General features: G+C 35.5%; 4 protein-coding genes across 6 annotated transcripts; 2 read left to right on the top strand and 2 right to left on the bottom strand.

The window, feature by feature from the left end:
- Positions 1 to 1,807: 1,807 nt before the first annotated feature.
- Positions 1,808 to 5,115, top strand: LOC139902614 (uncharacterized). Its single transcript, XM_071885222.1, has 4 exons — positions 1,808 to 1,883; positions 1,979 to 3,714; positions 3,807 to 4,683; positions 4,760 to 5,115. The coding sequence occupies exons 1-4, from the start codon at positions 1,808 to 1,810 to the stop codon at positions 4,933 to 4,935; spliced, it is 2,865 nt and encodes a 954-aa protein (XP_071741323.1). The 3' UTR covers positions 4,936 to 5,115.
- Positions 5,116 to 8,727: 3,612 nt separating this feature from the next.
- Positions 8,728 to 10,984, top strand: LOC139899345 (protein RESISTANCE TO PHYTOPHTHORA 1, chloroplastic). Its single transcript, XM_071882177.1, has 4 exons — positions 8,728 to 9,014; positions 9,549 to 9,759; positions 10,402 to 10,571; positions 10,747 to 10,984. Exons 1-4 carry the CDS (start codon positions 8,763 to 8,765, stop codon positions 10,783 to 10,785), a joined length of 672 nt encoding a protein of 223 aa, XP_071738278.1. The 5' UTR covers positions 8,728 to 8,762; the 3' UTR covers positions 10,786 to 10,984.
- Positions 10,985 to 11,264: 280 nt separating this feature from the next.
- On the bottom strand, positions 11,265 to 13,766 carry LOC139899343 (transcription termination factor MTERF4, chloroplastic). 3 transcript variants are annotated; one of them, XM_071882174.1, is made up of 2 exons: positions 13,690 to 13,766; positions 11,265 to 13,011 (listed from the first exon to the last, which is right to left on the bottom strand). In XM_071882174.1, exon 2 carries the CDS (start codon positions 12,986 to 12,988, stop codon positions 11,420 to 11,422), a length of 1,569 nt encoding a protein of 522 aa, XP_071738275.1. In that variant the 5' UTR covers positions 12,989 to 13,011; positions 13,690 to 13,766; the 3' UTR covers positions 11,265 to 11,419. The 3 variants fall into 3 exon arrangements, with proteins under 3 accessions (XP_071738275.1, XP_071738276.1, XP_071738277.1); XM_071882175.1 differs by having other exon boundaries at positions 11,265 to 13,018; positions 13,690 to 13,748; XM_071882176.1 differs by having other exon boundaries at positions 11,265 to 13,059; positions 13,690 to 13,726.
- A 950-nt stretch (positions 13,767 to 14,716) lies between these two features.
- LOC139899342 (exosome complex component RRP4 homolog) lies at positions 14,717 to 17,383 on the bottom strand. Its single transcript, XM_071882173.1, has 7 exons — positions 17,104 to 17,383; positions 16,492 to 16,593; positions 16,372 to 16,417; positions 16,082 to 16,171; positions 15,598 to 15,663; positions 15,397 to 15,465; positions 14,717 to 15,308 (listed from the first exon to the last, which is right to left on the bottom strand). The coding sequence occupies exons 1-7, from the start codon at positions 17,247 to 17,249 to the stop codon at positions 14,850 to 14,852; spliced, it is 978 nt and encodes a 325-aa protein (XP_071738274.1). The 5' UTR covers positions 17,250 to 17,383; the 3' UTR covers positions 14,717 to 14,849.
- Between the last annotated feature and the right edge of the window lie 1,738 nt (positions 17,384 to 19,121).

The following is a 19,121-nucleotide window of genomic DNA, read 5'->3' as shown; positions in this document are numbered from 1 at the left end:
TGCCCATGTCATTCCTCCTTGCCTCTTCACTGAATAGGGCATCCTTGACCATTGACATGGTAAGTTTGCCATTCGGGGCTGAGTTGCTGAGTGTAACGACCAGCGTTTCCCAACTATCAGGAAGAGAACTAAGTAGCAGTAGCGCCTGAACTTCATCGCCAAGAGGCATCTCTACAGACGATAACTGGTTAACCAAGCTCTGGAACTCACTGGTATGCTCGGTAACTGAAGTTCCACTTTTAAGCTTCATGTTGACTAAACGCCTCATCAACAGGGCTTTATTTTGAGCAGTCTTGGCCTGGTACATGTCCTCCAACTTTTTATAGAGGACATATGAGTATGTCTCTTGTGCAACATGGTGGAAGACACTATGATCAATCCATTGACAGATTTGACTAATAGTTTTTCGGTTTAACTTCTTCCACTCTTTCTCTTTGGGGGAATCAGGATTTGCACCCTTTAATTCAATAGGGTTAAACAAATCCTTACAGCTGAGGAAATCTTCCATCTGAGGTTTCCATAGCGTGTAGTTGGTGGCAGTGAGCATAATCATGGCTTCGGAAGATGATCCTGACTCTTCCGTGGACATTATCACCTTATAAATAATTTTTCAACACAAACGGGGTTGAAAACTTCAGAAAACTCAAAAACTCAACCAACGCCTCTAACCTGGCTCTGATACCACTTGTTGTGATTAAGAGGGGATCGACTGGATGTTGGTACACACAAATTTGAGAGAAAATAACTCTATTACTCACAAGAATAGATTACAGAGTATTACAAAACTCAAAAAAACAAAAAAAAAACTCTCAAACTAACACACTAGAAATTCTCACCACTCTCTAGGCATGTATTCACTCTAGGTTATGATTACACATTTAACTCACACACACTAACTAGGTGTGATTACACTTTTCTGAATGCTTTACAAATGAGGTTTACACCCTTATTTATAGAAAAACATTGAGGAGGTGGAAGGTGTGAACGCAGATCAGTGTGAACGCAATATGGTGGCTAGCCGTATTTGAGTTTAATTTTGCTACTTCCTTGGAATGGTGTGAACGGAGAACAAAGTTGCTAGCCATCATTGTTATCATCTTTGCTTCTTCTACATGGTGTTCAAAGAAGGCTTCTTTGAACATCTAGAAGGTGGGCTTCTTGATTGTAGGCTAGAAATCTTCATTATGTAGTAAAACTATTTGGGTTCACTTAAAAAGCAAAAATTTAGCTTTGATCGGGAAGTATTGGTGGAGGTTTAAAACTTAAACTACCGCCCTGTGAGTCAAAGTTATGAGTATCTATGGTATTATGGTATGGTATGTTGCAGTGGCGATTCCAGTATTATAACTTAATGGGGTCCCAAAATTTTTTTTCAGTACCAATTATATTAAATTGTTATTTTAGTAATAGTTTACCTTCAAAAAATTAGAAATTCGAAAAATATATGGGATACGAGTAGTATAATTCAGTGGTTTTCTATACAATTCAAAGACTTTTTTGCTCAGTTGGTCCCTCTATTATACCCCAAATCGCTGGTTTGGTCCCTCAGTTTTTAATTTGGCAATCAGAGTCCCTTTATTATTTTAATTTTGCAATTGGAGTCTTCCGTCTAACGGACATCCAAATCGAACGTTAACTCCCATCACGTGAGTTACACGTGATGGGTAATATCGGAATTAATTTTAATTCTTGGTACTGAATAAACCCAAACGGGTATGGTCCCCCACTTTTATCCACCGATTTTCACACTCATCCCTCCAAATAGTGTTAACCACGAAGTAAAACCTAAAAGCAAAATTGATTATCAATGGATGATTCAATGGATGATTCATGGACTATTCGTACATCAGAAACTAATCAAAAGGCTATCGACCAATTATACGGTATGTTTTATGCACCCAAAGCTCATAATTCTGTGGAACCCTAAATATTATTAGGTAATTGTTTTGTTAACTTTAATTTTTTACACATTTTTCAGATGTATACCCTGATTTGTTCACGATTGTGTTACATCATGGTGGATATTTTAGAATGGGTAGTGAAGTTGTGTACACAGAAGGTAAAACTGATTACATTGATTGTTTTGACATTGAAAAGTTTTGTTTAGGACAACTGGATTCAGTCATGCAAGAATTAGGTTATGATCCCACCAGGTCTGTGGTATATCGTTTTCTTAAACCCAATACAAACATGGATACTGGGTTAAATCTTTTAAATGATAATGAACATAGGGACTATTTGCTTAGTTGTCTAGAAGATGGTGATGTGATTTATAGGCAAATTGATGTGTATGCTGAACATGAGGATATTAAAGGGAAGAGGTTATGGTCAGAACAAATTAATAATGATAACTTAGTAGTTGGTGGTGTTCACAGTGATGGGAGCTTAGTAGAGGGTGATAACAGTGAAGGTAGTGACTCTGAGGATAGTGATTACATTGTTGATGATGAAAATGAGATTTTGGATGTTCATGTAGAGATGAAAGATTTTAATTTTAACATTGATAAGAATGTAGAGTTTATGGGAAATGGCTGTAACTCATTTGAAGATGATGAGGTCAATATTGAGGGTACAGAATTGGAAGTGTTGAACAATGATGGTTTTGAAAGCTATGATTCTCAAAGTGATGAAGAAGGGGTAAGGAAGAAGAGAATTTGTAATCATAAAAAGGAGGTTGAAGGTAGTGTTCAAGTGGGAAAAACTTTCTTCTATCTTGGACAAAAGTTTGAAAGTAAATCAGAGGTTAGGGAAGCTGTGAGAATGCATGCTATTGAAACTAGGAGAAAGCTAGTTATTATTAAGAATGACAAAAGAAGAATTAGGGTTAAATGTGAAGGGTTGTGTATAAATTCAAAAGGTGGTGAGATAGTTAGTCAAAGTGATTTGTCAAAGAAGACAAAATGTGATGTGGGGCCCAGTAACTTAAGAGTTAAAGGTGGTGTAGTTGGGAAGAGTAAAGACAAAGTGACTAGTCAAATTAAAAAAGCAGGGGAATCTTGTAGTGGGAAGACTAACAAATGGGCAAAAAGGGAATTACACATTGTTTGTGAGTGGGTGTTGTTGGTATCCAAAGAAAAAGATAGTGAAGAATGGGAGGTTAGAACCTACAGACACCAACATGAATGTCAACCTGCAAGAATACTAAAATTCTGCACTTACCAATTTTTATCAAATCGGTTGGTACCTCAAATTCAAAAGAATCCAAAGATACCAATTAAAGCTGTCAGATCATATTTGGAAACAGAAACTGAATTAATCATCAGTGAGCATAAAGCATATCGTGCTGTGAGAAAGGCAACAAAGATGATTCAAGGGGATTATAAATCTCAGTATGCTGAGCTCAGAGATTATGTTTGTGAATTAAAGAGAGGTAATGTTGATACTACTGTTAAGTTTGAGGTTGAGCCAGGAACCCTAAAGTCTGAAACTAGGGTTTTCAAGAGAATTTACATTTGTTTGGGACCATTGAAGAAGGGTTTTAAAGCAATAGGTAGAGATCTACTTGGGTTGGATGGTGCTTTTATGAAACAACCTGCAACTGGTTGTATTTTGAGTGCTGTAGGGGTTGATTCAAACAATGGCATATATCCTGTAGCATATGCCATTGTTGAACAAGAGTGTGGTTCATCCTGGACTTGGTTCTTAGAGTGCTTGGGTCAAGATCTTGACTTGTCTACCAATTCTAACTTTACTTTTATCAGTGACAGGCAAAAGGTAAAAATTACTTGTTTAATTCATATTTAATTTAATTACATTACATTTGTTAATGGTTAGTTACTTTAACTTTTATTGTTTTATGCTGTTAGGGTTTAATACAAGCTGTTACAAATGTGTTTCCTTGTGCTGAGCATAGACATTGCCTTAGACATATTCATGGGAATATGAAAGGGGATTTCAGGGGTGTTGCTTATAAGAATCACTTGTGGAGATGTGCTAGTGTAACAACAGTTCCTGAGTTTGAGCAGGCTATGCAACAATTGAAAGAGTTTGATAATGAAGCTTTTGTTTGGTTAGCTAAAATTCCTGCCCATCAGTGGGCAAGGAGTCATTTTACAGGAAGGGCTGTATCAGATGTGTTGCTCAGTAACATGTGTGAGTGTTTCAACAGATGGTTAGTTGATGCACGTGACAAACCCATAGTTACAGCTTTAGAATACATCCGAGAGTATTGCATGAAGAGAATTGTTAATGTAAAGAAAAACATTTCCAAGACTAATGGCCCTTTAACACCTGCAGCCACCAAATTGTTTGAGAAAATCAAATCTGAGGCTCACCAGTGTACTGTCTTATGGGGTGGAGATCAAAGGTACCAAGTGAGTGGAAAAGTTAATCAATATGTTGTGGATATGGAGACTAGATCATGTGCTTGTAGAAAGTGGGAACTAACAGGGATACCTTGTAAGCATGCAATTGCAGTGTTTTATAACATGAGTGAAAATGGTTTGGAAACTGGTGAACCAGAAACATGGGTTCATCCAGTGTATTTGTTAGATACATGGATCAAAACTTACCAATACACCATTGAGCCATTGAATGGGAGAAGCTTATGGCCAAAGGCAGAAGGCATGTTCACTCTGGTATCACCAAAGACTATTTCCACACCTGGTCGTCCAAAAAAGAAAAGAAGGTTGTCCAAAAATGAAGTTGATGTCATTGGTGATAGTGGTAAACTTAGCTCAAAAGGTATGCTCATTTTATTTATTAATTACATCTAGTACCATTTCAATTAATATGGTATTTATTTTGTTAATATTTATAGGCAAGCTAAAGAAGTGTGGCACATGTGGTACTTATGGACACAATAAGAGTACTTGTACAGGTGAGAAGAAAAGAAGTGGGAATGTGGATAACAAGTGGACAAAAAAGACAGTGAAAGTTAAGCTATCTCCTTCAAAGAAGACAATGGTAGTTGGAAAAGGGAAGAAGAAGAAGTGAATGTTGGTGGTGGTTTGTGTTTTAATCATGTGTTTTATGTCTACTTAAAACTTGTTATGTGACTTGGTACAATGTTTGTATTTTATTAAGGTGTGTTGTTGTCTTTTGGTAAGTTTAAGCACATTTGGTAACTGGTACTACGTACTTATGTTGACTTTTGGAATCTATGACATTTGGTAATGCTTGTATGTTTGTCATTTCACTTTAGTTACAATGTATTGTCTGTATGTTTGTCATTTCACTTTAGTTACAATGTATTGTCTTGTGTTTTTGGTTACACTGTATGACTTTGGTTACAATTTATTGTCTACACTTGGAGTCATTGTCTTGTGTTGTAAGGTTACTGATACAGATATAAAACAGATGCAAAATTTAACAAAACAAGCTTCATTCCATTACCATTACCATTTTACAAAGTACATCATACATACACCACAATTTCAATGACTAAAAAAATAAATACCAAACACAATCCAGCTAAATATACACATCATCTTCCAATTCGTCTCTCTTTTTTCTGCATCTTTGAGCTTTTCATCCACTTCCATTTTGGCATTCATAAGTGTAGCTAGGGCATTGATTGTATTTGGAGGATCATACCAAGCAAAGAAGTCGCACCTAGTGATCTGAGCAACAACATAAACAGGAAATGCTAACATCTTGTTAATTATTTCATAAAATTCGAAACAACATAAACAATCTTACCTTTTTTTCACATGTATAGAATCGACGTCCAGGGTTAGATTCAGTGCCAGATATTCGAATTACACAAGGTCGACCACACCAGCATTCCATTGTTATCGATTTGTAGCTCCAATTTCTGATTAATACGTTATGTAAATGAATTAGGGTTTCAAGTGAGAAGAGAGTGAAAAGCGGAGGATGAAAGTGGGGACCTTACCCGTTGGCGTTATTAAATACCAAAAAAAAAAAATTTAATTCCGATAATACCCATCACGTGTAACTCACATGATGAGAGTTAACGTTCGATTTGGATGTCCAGTTGACGGAGGGACTCCAATTGCAAAATTAAAATAATAAAGGGACTCTGATTGCCAAATTAAAAACTGAGGGACCAAACCAGCGATTTGGGGTATAATAGAGGGACCAACTGAGCAAAAAAGCCCAATTCAAAAGAAAAACTATAGATTTGAAAAATATATATGGGGTCATACATTTAAATCTAATGGTGTCCTATACAATTTACAGAGTAGTTTCTACTAAAAAATTTCAAATTAGCGGTGTCCCGTGACCTTACTGGTCTATACTTAGAATCGCCCCTGGTATGTCGGGTGGTCTATTAACTAATGATCCTTTGCGTTGTGGTTCATATCATTCCGTATGGACTAACATTATTAAAACAGATTGTTGTATAAAAACACTTGGTTTACCTTTCAGGAACTATTTTGTCATTGTTATAGGTGATGGGGCTATACTTCATTTTAGAATAATGTACGGCTTGGAAACGACATGCTGAAAAACAAATTCAAAAGATCATCATGCATGGAGACTAATTTATCAGCTTTGGTCAAACAAAGACTTTTGTGGGATGGCTCGAAATGTGTTAGGAATTGGTGTTGATCTCGACTTCCAGCAGGTCGAGCATATGGCGAGTTGGAAGAGCTTAATGCTTTTCTAAATGCAACTGTTATCAGCCCATAAATGGCTAATTCGTGGAGTTGGATAGCAAGTGGTAACAGGTTATTCACAACAAACATTCTTTCAGACTTATTAATACGAAGGTACTTAGTGGAGGTCCTTATTCACGTGAAACTCTAAGATACAATTTGGTCCCTAAAAAGGTATTGTTTATTGTTTGTGTGGAGAGCTAGGAGGAAGCGGCTTCCGGTCTTGTCGGAATTGAATAAGAGAGGTATTGATCTGCACTCGGTTCGTTGTCCTCTATATGATGAAGATATAGAATCGGTGGATCACTCCCTCATCTTATGTTCACAAGTGTATGATGTGGTGTAAAGTCTTCGATTGGTGGGGGTGCGGTGGTGTTTCACTTTGTTAATGTTGGTGAACTTTTTCAAGATAATTCGAGGCAACCAAGTTCGGATTTGGGTAAATGTATTTGACAAGCGGTGGTGTGGTTGTGTTGTTACTTAATTTGGAATAACGCAATCAAAAGGTCTTCAAAAATAAAAGTTGGAATGTCCCGGTCGCACTAAATGAGGTCTTCAAAGACTATTGATTGGCATAATTGGCTTCATAATCCGCAAGTGTTCATCTCGTAATGCATAGTTATGGTGCTATTATTGAGTTGCTACCTTGGCACCTTAACACCTTTTAGCATTCGAGTGTATTGTGTTGCGATGTTGTAAACATATTTAGTGTTCTGCCGAGTATAGTGAGCAAAAAATACTCTCTGTGTCTTCGTTGGTTTATTAATAAATATACTGACTTTCGAAAAAAGGTAAGGATGAACATGACGAGGTTTTTCTATCGGTGGAGCTATTACACATCTGAGATATAAATGTAGCTACAGAAGGCAATTAGTAAAGTTACTCAAATTTGTATGATACTTTTGTTTTTTTTTTTTATAGCAGTACGGGATCACCCAGAGGGACTTAATCACCCACACGTTCATCTCCCTGCAGTTGCATAACCCGCCCCCAACTGCTGCCCAGAAGGAAACCCGGCCCAATCCGGGGGCATGGGCGGTAAAACTCCCCCTCCCCCACTGCCCTGGCAACGCGATGTGTGGAAGACACCCTTGGGTGAAAATCCAAGGGTAAAGGGGCAACATTGTGTGCAATGTTGTATATCACGAGCGTCGAACTCCTGACCTCTAGCTAAGAGAGACAGACCGCTACCACATGAGCTACAACACAATGTTAATTTGTATGATACTCTATTTATTCGAAATCTACTAAAACTCTCAAAAAAAAAAAAATGTATATACACATATTGACCTCAACTACACAATGTCAGTACTTGCTAAATAGATAATTTGAGCTTATAACGACCAATTAGCATATAAACATGCTGTCATAAAATATTCCACAAAAGAAAGGGGCAATTCAACATATGAATATATTAAGTATCGAGTACATTGTAATTTTTTTTTAAACATGTTAAAAGTTAGCGAGGGGGCAAAAGTCACCTACCCAATCATATATGTATCACGTATCAAAAGGAAACCCCATATTAAATGCTCAGAAAGCACAATTTAGAGAAAACTGTTTAGGAGAAACCCTAAATTAACTGTACATAAAGCACAATTTGAGGATGACTCCTCCTGGATTAGAACACACAACGTTCTCATCCCATGAACCCGAAAACCTCGATGTACCACTGCTCTATTAATGCAAGTGCTTTGAGTACATTGTATTTGATCATATTAACCGGTCAATACATTCAACGAGACCAATATCAAGAACACTACATTCATATTGACCGGTCAATACACTAATATGATTACTCTCAAGAACACTATCTATTGGTATTATGTAAGGATAATTACTTTAATTGATTCACTATATGCAACAGTTGAGTAGTCTATATATTAATATATCTATATATTAATATACTCATTGCTAAAGGATCATTAGGTTAACGCTATATAGGTGACTATTTCAACTATAAGTTTAATGTATTAAATCATGGGATAGAACAATTTATTCCTAAATTAATTTGTGATAGTGGGTGTATGAGTTATAGAACCGGGCTCAAAATACGAACTTTTAAGACTTGGTTAACTTTTAGCAACTTATCCCAACTACAGGGTCTAGACAGTAAATTAATGTAATCAGAACATGAATACTTGACACAATCTACACCTCCCCTTCCTTATCCCCCTCCCTTTGTTCTTCCTTCAGAACATGAATACTTTACTCCCAACATCCAATTTCTTTTCCATTAATCCTTCTTCTTCATTTGTTAGATTAAATCCCAGAATTGGAGGCACTAGTTACTTTAATGTTGTTAGTGCATCATCATCATCATCTTCAAATGAGTTGGATGCAAAAACAACAGTTGATGATAATGAAAGCAATCAACAGGAACTACTAAACAAGAGTTCAGTTGGCACAACTTCATCTAGTAGTGCAGATATAGAGAAAGACCTTAAAAAGGTACTCCCATTCCCATATATAAGCTCAAACATATTTATGATTTATGAATGATTAACTTAAAAAATAATTGCAAAAAACTTGTTCAACTTGCATATGTTTTTAGTGTTATATAATCCTTGTGTAAATTATTTTATGCAAAGATGATCAGAATCCTATCAGGGTGTCTTAATCTCTCTTACAGTATGTGCAAGATAGGCCATCAAACATGGCCCAAAATTTTAAAAAATTCTTTATACTTGTTTGTTTTGCTATTAGTACAAGTAAAAAATAACCTACAGCAAAAAAAAAAAAAAAAAAAAAAATTCGACCCAAATTGTTCTAGTCAGAAATGATTTTGAGTGAGAGGTTTCGGAAACAATGATAACTTGTTTTTTATTTATAATGATGATAATGTTTTAGTAGTATTACATTTTTATATTTATTTAAAAAATGAACGTCTATAACTGCCCAATTTTATATTTCGAACATGGACTTGTAAATTAATGAGACGGCCCTGAATCTTATCTCTATGTGGTTTTTCTATACTTCTAACAGGTTGTCCAGAAAACAGCTGCAACGTTTGCACCCAGGGCGTCGACAGCTTCAAAGAACCCAGCGGTACCTGGGTCAACATTATACACCGTTTTTGAGGTTCAAGCGTACGCATCAATGTTGGTAGGTGGGGCCCTGTCTTTTAACCTTATATTCCCTTCAAATGAACCTGATTTATGGAGATTAATGGGGATGTGGTCAATTTGGATGTTCAGTAAGTACATACCACTTTCTAATCTTATTATATACATCTGCACAGAGGCGTAGCTATGTAGAGTCCAAGGTGGGCACGGGACACCACTGAAATACGCGATGTAGTGGAAAAAAATTTGGGTTTTTAACTTGCGACACCAATGGATAGTGTAAATTTTTTTTAGTGACACCACTGAAATAAGACATCTAGTAGAAATTTTTTTGAGTTTTAACCGGTGACACCACTGACCATCAATCCTGGCTCCGCCCCTGCATCTGCAGCAAGTTGTGTAACCTGATTTATGGAGATTGATAGGATATATGTACTCCTAAAAAAATCAATGAACATAGCTAAAATGAAAAGGGTTAAATGGGTAGAACGGGTCATAGTTACCCAACCAAACCAATTTACAGTACAACTTAATTTTAAAACTAGTAAGAAGAGTTAACTGATTATTATGTTGTATGCATTACATTATTATTTAATGAAAAACTGACCAAATAATTGTTGGGTGTTGACCCTACTGTTTCGACCCAACTTAATAGCTACCCATATTGACCAAAGTTTTTTTTTACCAGTTTCATAACCTACCCAACCTGTTATTTAAGTCGCATTGTTTTATTTTTAGTTGTACCGTGATGTTGAAAGTTTGACTTTGTACAGCTATTCCTTCTCTTCGTGCACGAGATTGCTCAAAAAATGAGAAGGAAGCTCTCAACTATCTGTTTCTTCTTGTCCCATTGCTGAATGTTACCATCCCGTTTTTCTTGAAATCTTTTGCGCTCGTTTGGTCTGCAGATACTGTAGCCTTTTTTGCTATGTATGCATGGAAGGTAGTATGTCTGGCACATCACATTCAACTTCCATTTCCATATTAATTACACAAATAAAAAAAAAAAATATATATATATATATATAAAAATCAAACTTGAAACAGACACTCACTATGTTAATAACAGTCTGTCTGTTAACTAACTACTAGTATATTTGATTAAATGTTTTATGCAGCTTGGGTGGCTACAGAAAAATGATCAAGATTCGCTGTGAAGATCTTTCTGAAAAAAAACAGCTGAAATTTGGAACTTCATACTTACAATAGGCTAGAAAAAAAATGTATATGGATATTCATTCCCTATGTGATGTAATGTTGTAATTGCATAGGCTTTGTATGTAAGTTTACATTGTGTAGAATGAAATGTATACCTTCTGCAATTTTATAATGAAAACGAAGCATTGTTGATTGGTTTGTCGTTTGTGAGTTTTAATATCATTTGTATTCTCTAGTTGCCAAGAGAAGCTTCAACCAAAATTCATACAAAGAGTAATCGTTGACTTTACCATGTTGACTTTCAATGTCAAACATTCTAAGGCAGTGATCAAAGCTGCAATTTCATGGGACCTAATGATAAAACTTAATATGAACTACAGGTACTCAAAGATAGTGATGATATAATCTGCAATTTAAAAGTCAAAAGTCAAACACTCAAATACTCAATACTGAATTTCATATTTCTCCAAGACAGTGATGATATAATCTGCAATTTTTCATATTTCTCCAAAACTTGATATATGTAAATTCAACAAACTTAAAATGTCAAATTACAACAAAACTTGTAGATTATATAATCTAACCTCATGATGTATTACAATGCCCTATAAATTCAATAAAACTTAATATGAACTACAAGTACTCTTCATCACTATCATCATCATACTCAGAATCTGATTCATGATTTCTAGGTTCCATCAAAGTGTTCATATCAAACGATGAATCATCTTCCATCTCCTCCATATCTATCGTGTCATAATTCATCCTTTGCTCAAATTTCGCATCAGAGCAGTTAAGTAGCCATGCAAGTGAACATTTAAGTCCCTTCTTTGAAACCATCCGATGCCTTGGTCTTATAGTCGACTCCAAACCATAAGTGAAAAATGCTGGAAACTCGACCAACTCATCCAAATCCCGCCCCATCTTGCTTTGAAAATAATCGAAATTGAGTTTCATTATATCCATATTCAAAGCAAGTAATTGTGGACAACCGATAACCATCTTTTTCACTTGATCCAACGAGAATCCGCAAGCTTTTAAAAAGTCAACATGCTTGACCACAGGTGCGTTAGTCAAACTTACAATCTGCGGCATTTTCTCTATAACTTTCCCGAAATCTTCACGGTTGAAATCGATAACAGAGTTGAAAAAACTTTGTTGTTTTTGTAGCCTTGAGCCAAGATCCAGTCCTAAAATTTCAGGATATTGTGCAATTACAGACGAAATAGATGTTTCCCGGACCCCAAATTCGGTTAAAAACTTTACATTTGGTTTGATTTTATCTTCTAATCCGAACCCAAGTATGTGAGGTCGTTGTTCGATCAATCGAGCAACTGCTAAAGTCGGGATTCCTAAACTTCCGAGATATTCAACGAACGGTTTAATCACTCTCCCAACTCTCATTCCTAAAATTTCTGGATATCTAGTCAAAACCCCACCGATTTCTCGTCTTGCAACTCCAATTCCAACCAAATAAGCCACCGATGTACTCATTGTACCCTCGAGTTTATACCCCAACACCTCGGGATACTTTTCAAGAACTCGAGGGATGTCGTTTGGTTTAATATCCATGCCCTCGAGATATTTAACAACCGGAGCAAGATCAACAACAACACTAGCATGAAGAACTTGTGGATATCTTCTTAAGAAATCGGTTAATGTAGATCTTTTAACGCCCAATTTACCCAAATAATCAAGAACAGGGATCATGTTTTTCTTGACACTACAACCAAGAACAAGAGGATAATTATTTATGTCTTCAACTGTTAACCCTAACGTGTGAAGAAAATCAACACGCTCTTTCATAACGTCAACTGTAACTGGAAGCTCCAAACCATCAAGCTCGTCTGGTTCAATACCGATACTTTTTAGAAATTCATAAACACGGGCTCGATTTGCGATTCTCTCGTTTTTCATCTCTAATAAGCTAGCACGTCCATATAAAGACGAGGATCCTGATCCTCCTTGTTTTCGACTCGTACGTGCAGAGTCTGACTTTGAAGTGGGCGAAACTACTGAACGGGATGTATATGATCTACTGGAAATAGAACACTGCAAATTCTTGATAAAATTTATTCTCTTTTGATTCAAAAAAGTTGATGTGGCAGCTGTTTGGGGATTTGAAATTGTAAGAGTGGACATCTCGTGACGCACAATTAACATACTTGATTTTGGAATGTAATTATAGCCTACGATCTTCATGCTTACTGCAAATCCAAAAGAATCTGCACCCTAAAGCTTCCAAATTAGAAGTCTTGTGCTTGAAACGAGTACTATATAATAAATAAAAAAAACCACTCTTTACAATGACATGGAAATGTAACAATTACAAAAAAATTAAAAAATAATAATAATAAAAAATTAAAAAAAAATTAAAAAAAATAAAAATAAAAATTATGATAATGCCAGTAATAAAGGTATAGTTATCTATTGAACTGTTAATAAGTGAAGATAATAGCCATAAATAAAATATAAACAGGAAGATAAAAAACCCAAGGATAAACACCAACAAAAGATGCAATTTTTCTAACAGCACATTGAACATACTAAAAATTACAATTATTGGTGGCTCATTAAGTATTACAGATGATTTAAGGTCAATAATTCACAACAAATATGAAAATGCAACTATTGCATCAGTACATTAAACATACAGACATGAATTCTACCATCAAATCCAGTTCATGTACAAACTAAAAAAAGGAATACATGAAGAAGAAAAATCATTTGTTTACATGAACCATTGAAATGAAACAATTCAAAACCCTAAGGTAACTATCGACGTAAATTGAGTCCAAATTACGCAATAAAACATATAGCAATATACAGTTTTCATAAATTAAACTCGTAAAATGAAATACAGAAAGTTAACTACAGACAGAAGAATTGAGGGAAGAAATTACCGGTAAAACAATCGGAAAACGCCGGTGACCGGAGGAGTAACACGGCAGGGGCTTAGTTGGATTTGCGAAAGTGTGTTTGATACCGGATATTGTTATGTGACTTGATTGTAAATTTAGCCCCGTGACTATGGTTGTATGCAACATCAACCTCTATAAATTACATTTTATCATGTTTAGTCCTCTTATTTTATTTTGTTTGTTTTCTTCATGTATTTACCTATATTTCAACGTCCAACAATAAAGTTATCATACATTTCTTAGTAACTCAACTAATTTATCCAATATGGCTGATCGTTATCGCTATCAAACGATTAAAGAGACAAGAGCTACGAGTGGGTAGCATACAGTTTTGCATAAAACGCTTGAATTCTCGGGTTTTGAAAACCATCAATCTTATCTCGAAGTAAGGTTTAGTTTCACTTGATGCGTTTCTCCATCAGTACTTTGAGTTTGTGGTGGCCCCAACAGTGACAGAGATTGTAGAATTTTATCAGCTGGGCAAGATATAACATGATTATTATAAAGACCAAATGTTTTAGCGTACAATATAAATTTTAGTATGTTGGTAATATCCTAGATAGGGCCTCTCTCGGACCGGAGGACCTAGATTTAAGGTAACCATAAAGTAGAAACTTGTAGCCCTTTAAGGTACGAGCGTTTAACTTTTGAATCAACTAAATGCGAATATGTATGAAAGAGTCAAAGAGATATGACCTAAACAATGACTACTTGTAAATTTTGCAAGTCTTTACCATTTTGATAATATCTCATCTATATAGACTTCGATTTGATTTATTCAAAAAATCAAGCGTTGGTTACTCAAATGACTTACAAGATTCATTTTTATTGTAGGGCACGCCCCTCCCTGCCCCTGAAAAACTCCTTTCTTGGTGTCCAACAAACGTTACCACATAATAGCCGTGTATATCGAATTATCGACACCCTAAGACATGAACTGTAATGGAAACTCGTAAATTTCATGAAATGGAAACACAGCAAAAAAATGTTGAAACAAATGTGACGATAATTAAATTCAAGCTGATCCCATTAAAAATCTATCAGTAATAATACAAATTACTTTCTGTTCATGATTACAGACTATGTTTACTTTTTTCTCGAAATACAATTTAAAAATAACCAAATGACATCAAAACTCGAACCTATCGTTTCCTTCGAGTAGTCGAGCTTCTCCGTTCAGCTTCTTTTTCAGCAACCAAAACACAAAACTCAGCACCAAGCATCTCATGTATATCAATACCCTTATCGGAGCTTAAATCAACAATTTCCAAAATCACATCAATGGTGATACTGAAACCCAATGTCGACAATACCCTAATAGCATTTGCAATCCTGCAAATATTTTGTCGAGTTTCCAAGGGAGTATAAACTTGTTCTTGTTCTTCAAGACTCAATGACGTTTTGTACTTTTCGTTCTGCAGGTCAAGTTTACCAGGTTCGTCTTCTTCCATATTATCTTTGACTTCAACATGCTCACCGACCCATATGAACCCGTTACATCCAAGTATCAAGTCGATTCCGTATTGTTCTAGGTGGTGAAAGTGTTGTTTGCGCCTCTTCACTAAATATGGAGATGTTGTAAGCATTTGACCCTTTTCTAACTGTGTTACAGATATAGTACAATATACTGTTTCATATCTCATTATGTTAAAGATAGTGACATCAAACAATATAACTTATAGTACAAACCTTTCCATATTTTTGGCTCCTTGCTTGCAGTTGTAGTGTCCCGTCTCGCATAAAATCGCGTACCTCAGCCTATTATAACAAAAAATTTACCATACGATTATTGCAGTAAGAATACCGTTTTGAAGTCTGTGTCAGCCAATCAACTAAAATTTTGTCGAATAAATAGCAAAATAATATACTAGAAAAAGAGGTTGAACTTACACAGATGACATCATTCTCTTCAAAAATGCTACGCATATTGAGCTCATCAACCGCAGTTCGCCGTCTCTAGCAATTGATGGAACAAGAAAAGAAAAGTGAAAACCGCACCAATCGGGATAGGTTTGGAGATAGCACAGAAACAAAGTTGATATGTATCCATCATCAAGAGTTAATAATACACGGAGCAAATTACTGAGTTGTTATTTTTGGAAGTATTTGGAATCACTGACGGGGGAATAACCCACCCACCCGATCATTTTCCACGCACACACGCGCTTTCGAGCAGAAACCCGAACCACATTACAGGCGCCTGATCCTTTAAACCATCCCAAGGGGCAGGCCAATTGACATTTGACATTATGCATTATTTCTTAACTTGAGAGTTGCAAAGATCCAAATTGAATTTTCTAATTTTCCAATTACCAATTATTAAAAGATATTACTGAGATTAACAGAAGCACACAACATAGTATGAGATATGTACCTGGATGCCATCAGGCAAATTCATCGAAGAAAGCATCAATATAGCATCTTGGCTAAAATTAATCTCCAACCTCCACCTCTTTGGAGCAACCTTTATCAAGAAAAACCTCCAATCATCAAAATTTAATGTAAAACTCGATAACCAAAACTTTCAAACCACTACTAAGTAACTAATGGTTCCATTTGAGACGACGTGAATATATAAGCGATTAAGCTAATAAGAGTGTCCGTATAAATACATCATAAAAATAAGTAGACATATAAATAACTTAAGATCCGATAGTAACTTACTTCGATAACGCGGCCTACTATAATATCACCAACTTCAGGTTTATACCTACAGCATTATTAAACGCATCATCGACCTGTAACTCTAACAAGATCACTTCAAATAAACAGTATCCCAAATACCTTGCTCTTAATGTACGAACGTAAACCAATTTATTTACTCGTTCGATTACTCCACATACAGTTGCCACAACTTCTCCCTCATGCTCAGTAGTCCCATGACCCCTAAATTATTACAACAAAAAATATAAATATAAATAACAACAAGTAACAAAATACCACACAAAATAGCATTACAACAACAACAATACATCATTCTCTTATTAAAATTAAAACTTTTTATACACAAATAACATTACAATCATCACAAACAAGATACATAATGCCTTCTTATTAAAAATCTATTCCTAAATACGCATTACATTATTTACATTATATAATAAAAAGAAACAAAATAAACATAATTATAGTTAGATACTGTACATTATTAAAATGCTCAAAAACTAGTTAAAATCACAATTAAAATCATAAAAGTTAACAAGTTTATATCTCAATTGAACTGTTTGACAAAATATTGAAGCATTAATATCAACAAACTAGCAGGCTTTCATTGTTGTTCTTCTAATTGTACAATATGCTAATTTGTTGAAACTTCTAATTGTATAAAGTAGTATGTATATATACGTATAGGCGAATGTAATTATGTAAGTATTAATTAGGGTTTAGGAAACGTACTTGAGAACGCCGTCTTCATGATTAACCGGAATGATATCGGCGACGGTGACGGAAGCGGTGGAACTGTTTCCAGAATCGAGTGATTCGAGTGCTTTTTCTAGTCTTACTTTTTGTGTTTGATTCAATGATAACTCCATTCCTCTCATTTTTGTGTTTGTTGTTTGAATTCAGTGAGAGAGAAAGCAAACAAACAAACACACGAATAAACCCTAAACCCTATTCATATAAGAATTGTTCGGGTCTGACCCGGACTTGGATTCTTCGGATATACGCTTTTTATTACTCCGTATTTGTTTTTGTATTGTGCAACTACATCTGTAAATCTTATTGCAAAAAGCAAGGTATCTAAATGCAAATGCTTACATCAATAGCATAATTATTATAACTATCCTACTACTCAGGGGCGGAGCAAGAATTTTAAATGGTTGGTGTCACAAACTAACACCGAATATAACAATAATGAGTTGGCGTAGTGGTAGTGACTTGCTTTCCCATATGAAAGGTCAAGAGTTCGACTCTTACTCAATGAAAAATTTCCCTTGTTACCCCGCCCATTTCATGAGCCTCGGAGGTTTCCGACGTCTTGCGTTCGGGCCTCACCTGAGGGGGTATTACCACACGTGATGCTTGTATGGATTCGTCGTGAGATTTTTTCATGAGGGGTGATAAAATTTTAATGATTCATACCAAGAATATGATCCGGTGGGTGGGTATCAACATCGCGTTCCAGCCTGTCAGTGACTCTAACCGTCATTAAAAAAACATTGGATATATTGGATATTTAAAGTACAAAATTTAATTACTGTTATAATTCAGTAGGCTTATAACTACCTTTAGTGGTTCTTGACTGTAGAAGGTATATAGAGATAGAGATACTGTAAAACGGAGAAAACAAAGGTTGAACAAAAGGTATGAGTAATTGGTTTTTTATTTATAGAAAAATGTACAATGAGAGTTTGGTGGCATTTGGAATCTAGAGAGAGAGTGTGTTTTTGTTAACCAAAAAATACATACAATAAACTCTAACTCAACACACCTATTTATACTCAAAAAAATATACTATGCAATATCTATAATAATAATAAAATTATCATCCAATTATTACTTTTATAACACTCCCCCTTGGATGATAATTTTATTAGTGAATAACTAGTACTGCCTCGTTAAAAACCTTGCTAAAGAAAACCCTTTGGGATAAAACTTTAGCTAAGGGAAAAAGAGTGCAGCATAGAGTTGACTCCCCCTCAAGTAGGCAACGCCTGAGTTGTTACATCTTCTGAACATGCCTCATGCCAATATTATGAACGTGTGTTCTGAAAATAGCAGTTGGAAGTGCTTTGGTGAAAAGGTCAGCAGAGTTTTTGCTGGACTGAACATATCTCATTTCAATCTGGTTGTCCTTAATGAGATTTTGAGTGTATGAGAAGAATCTAGGGGGTATGTGTTTTGTTCGGTCACTTTTGATATACCCTTCTTTCATCTGTGTTATGCAAGCTACATTATCTTCATAGATAGTTGTTGAACTTTTATTGCGTTCTAGTCCACAAGAATCAGTAATGAGTTGTGTCATTGATCTCAACCAAAAACATTCCCGACTGGCTTCATGTAATGCAATTACTTCGGCATGATTTGATGATGTTGCAACAAGTGTTTGTTTTTGAGAACGCCATGATATTGCGGTACCTCCATTTAGGAATACATATCCATTTTGAGATTTAGCTTTATGTGGATCAGATAAATAACCTGCATCTGCATAACCAACCAAATCTTGTTTTGATTCGTTAGAATAAAATAATCCTAAATCAGTAGTTCCTCGAAGGTATCGAAATATGTGTTTGATCCCATTCCAGTGTCTTTTGGTAGGAGCTGAGCTGAACCTTGCCAACAAATTAACTGCAAAAGAAATGTCAGGTCGTGTACAATTTGTAAGATACATAAGAGCTCCAATTGCACTAAGATATGGTACTTCTGGTCCCAGGATATCTTCATGATCTTCACAGGGACGAAATGGATCAGTG

Source organism: Rutidosis leptorrhynchoides, chromosome 3 (assembly GCF_046630445.1).
Source record: "Rutidosis leptorrhynchoides isolate AG116_Rl617_1_P2 chromosome 3, CSIRO_AGI_Rlap_v1, whole genome shotgun sequence".
Classification (NCBI taxonomy): Eukaryota; Viridiplantae; Streptophyta; class Magnoliopsida; order Asterales; family Asteraceae; genus Rutidosis; species Rutidosis leptorrhynchoides.
The sequence above is the reverse complement of the archived record's forward strand: the minus strand, read 5'-3'. Positions and strand labels throughout refer to the sequence as shown.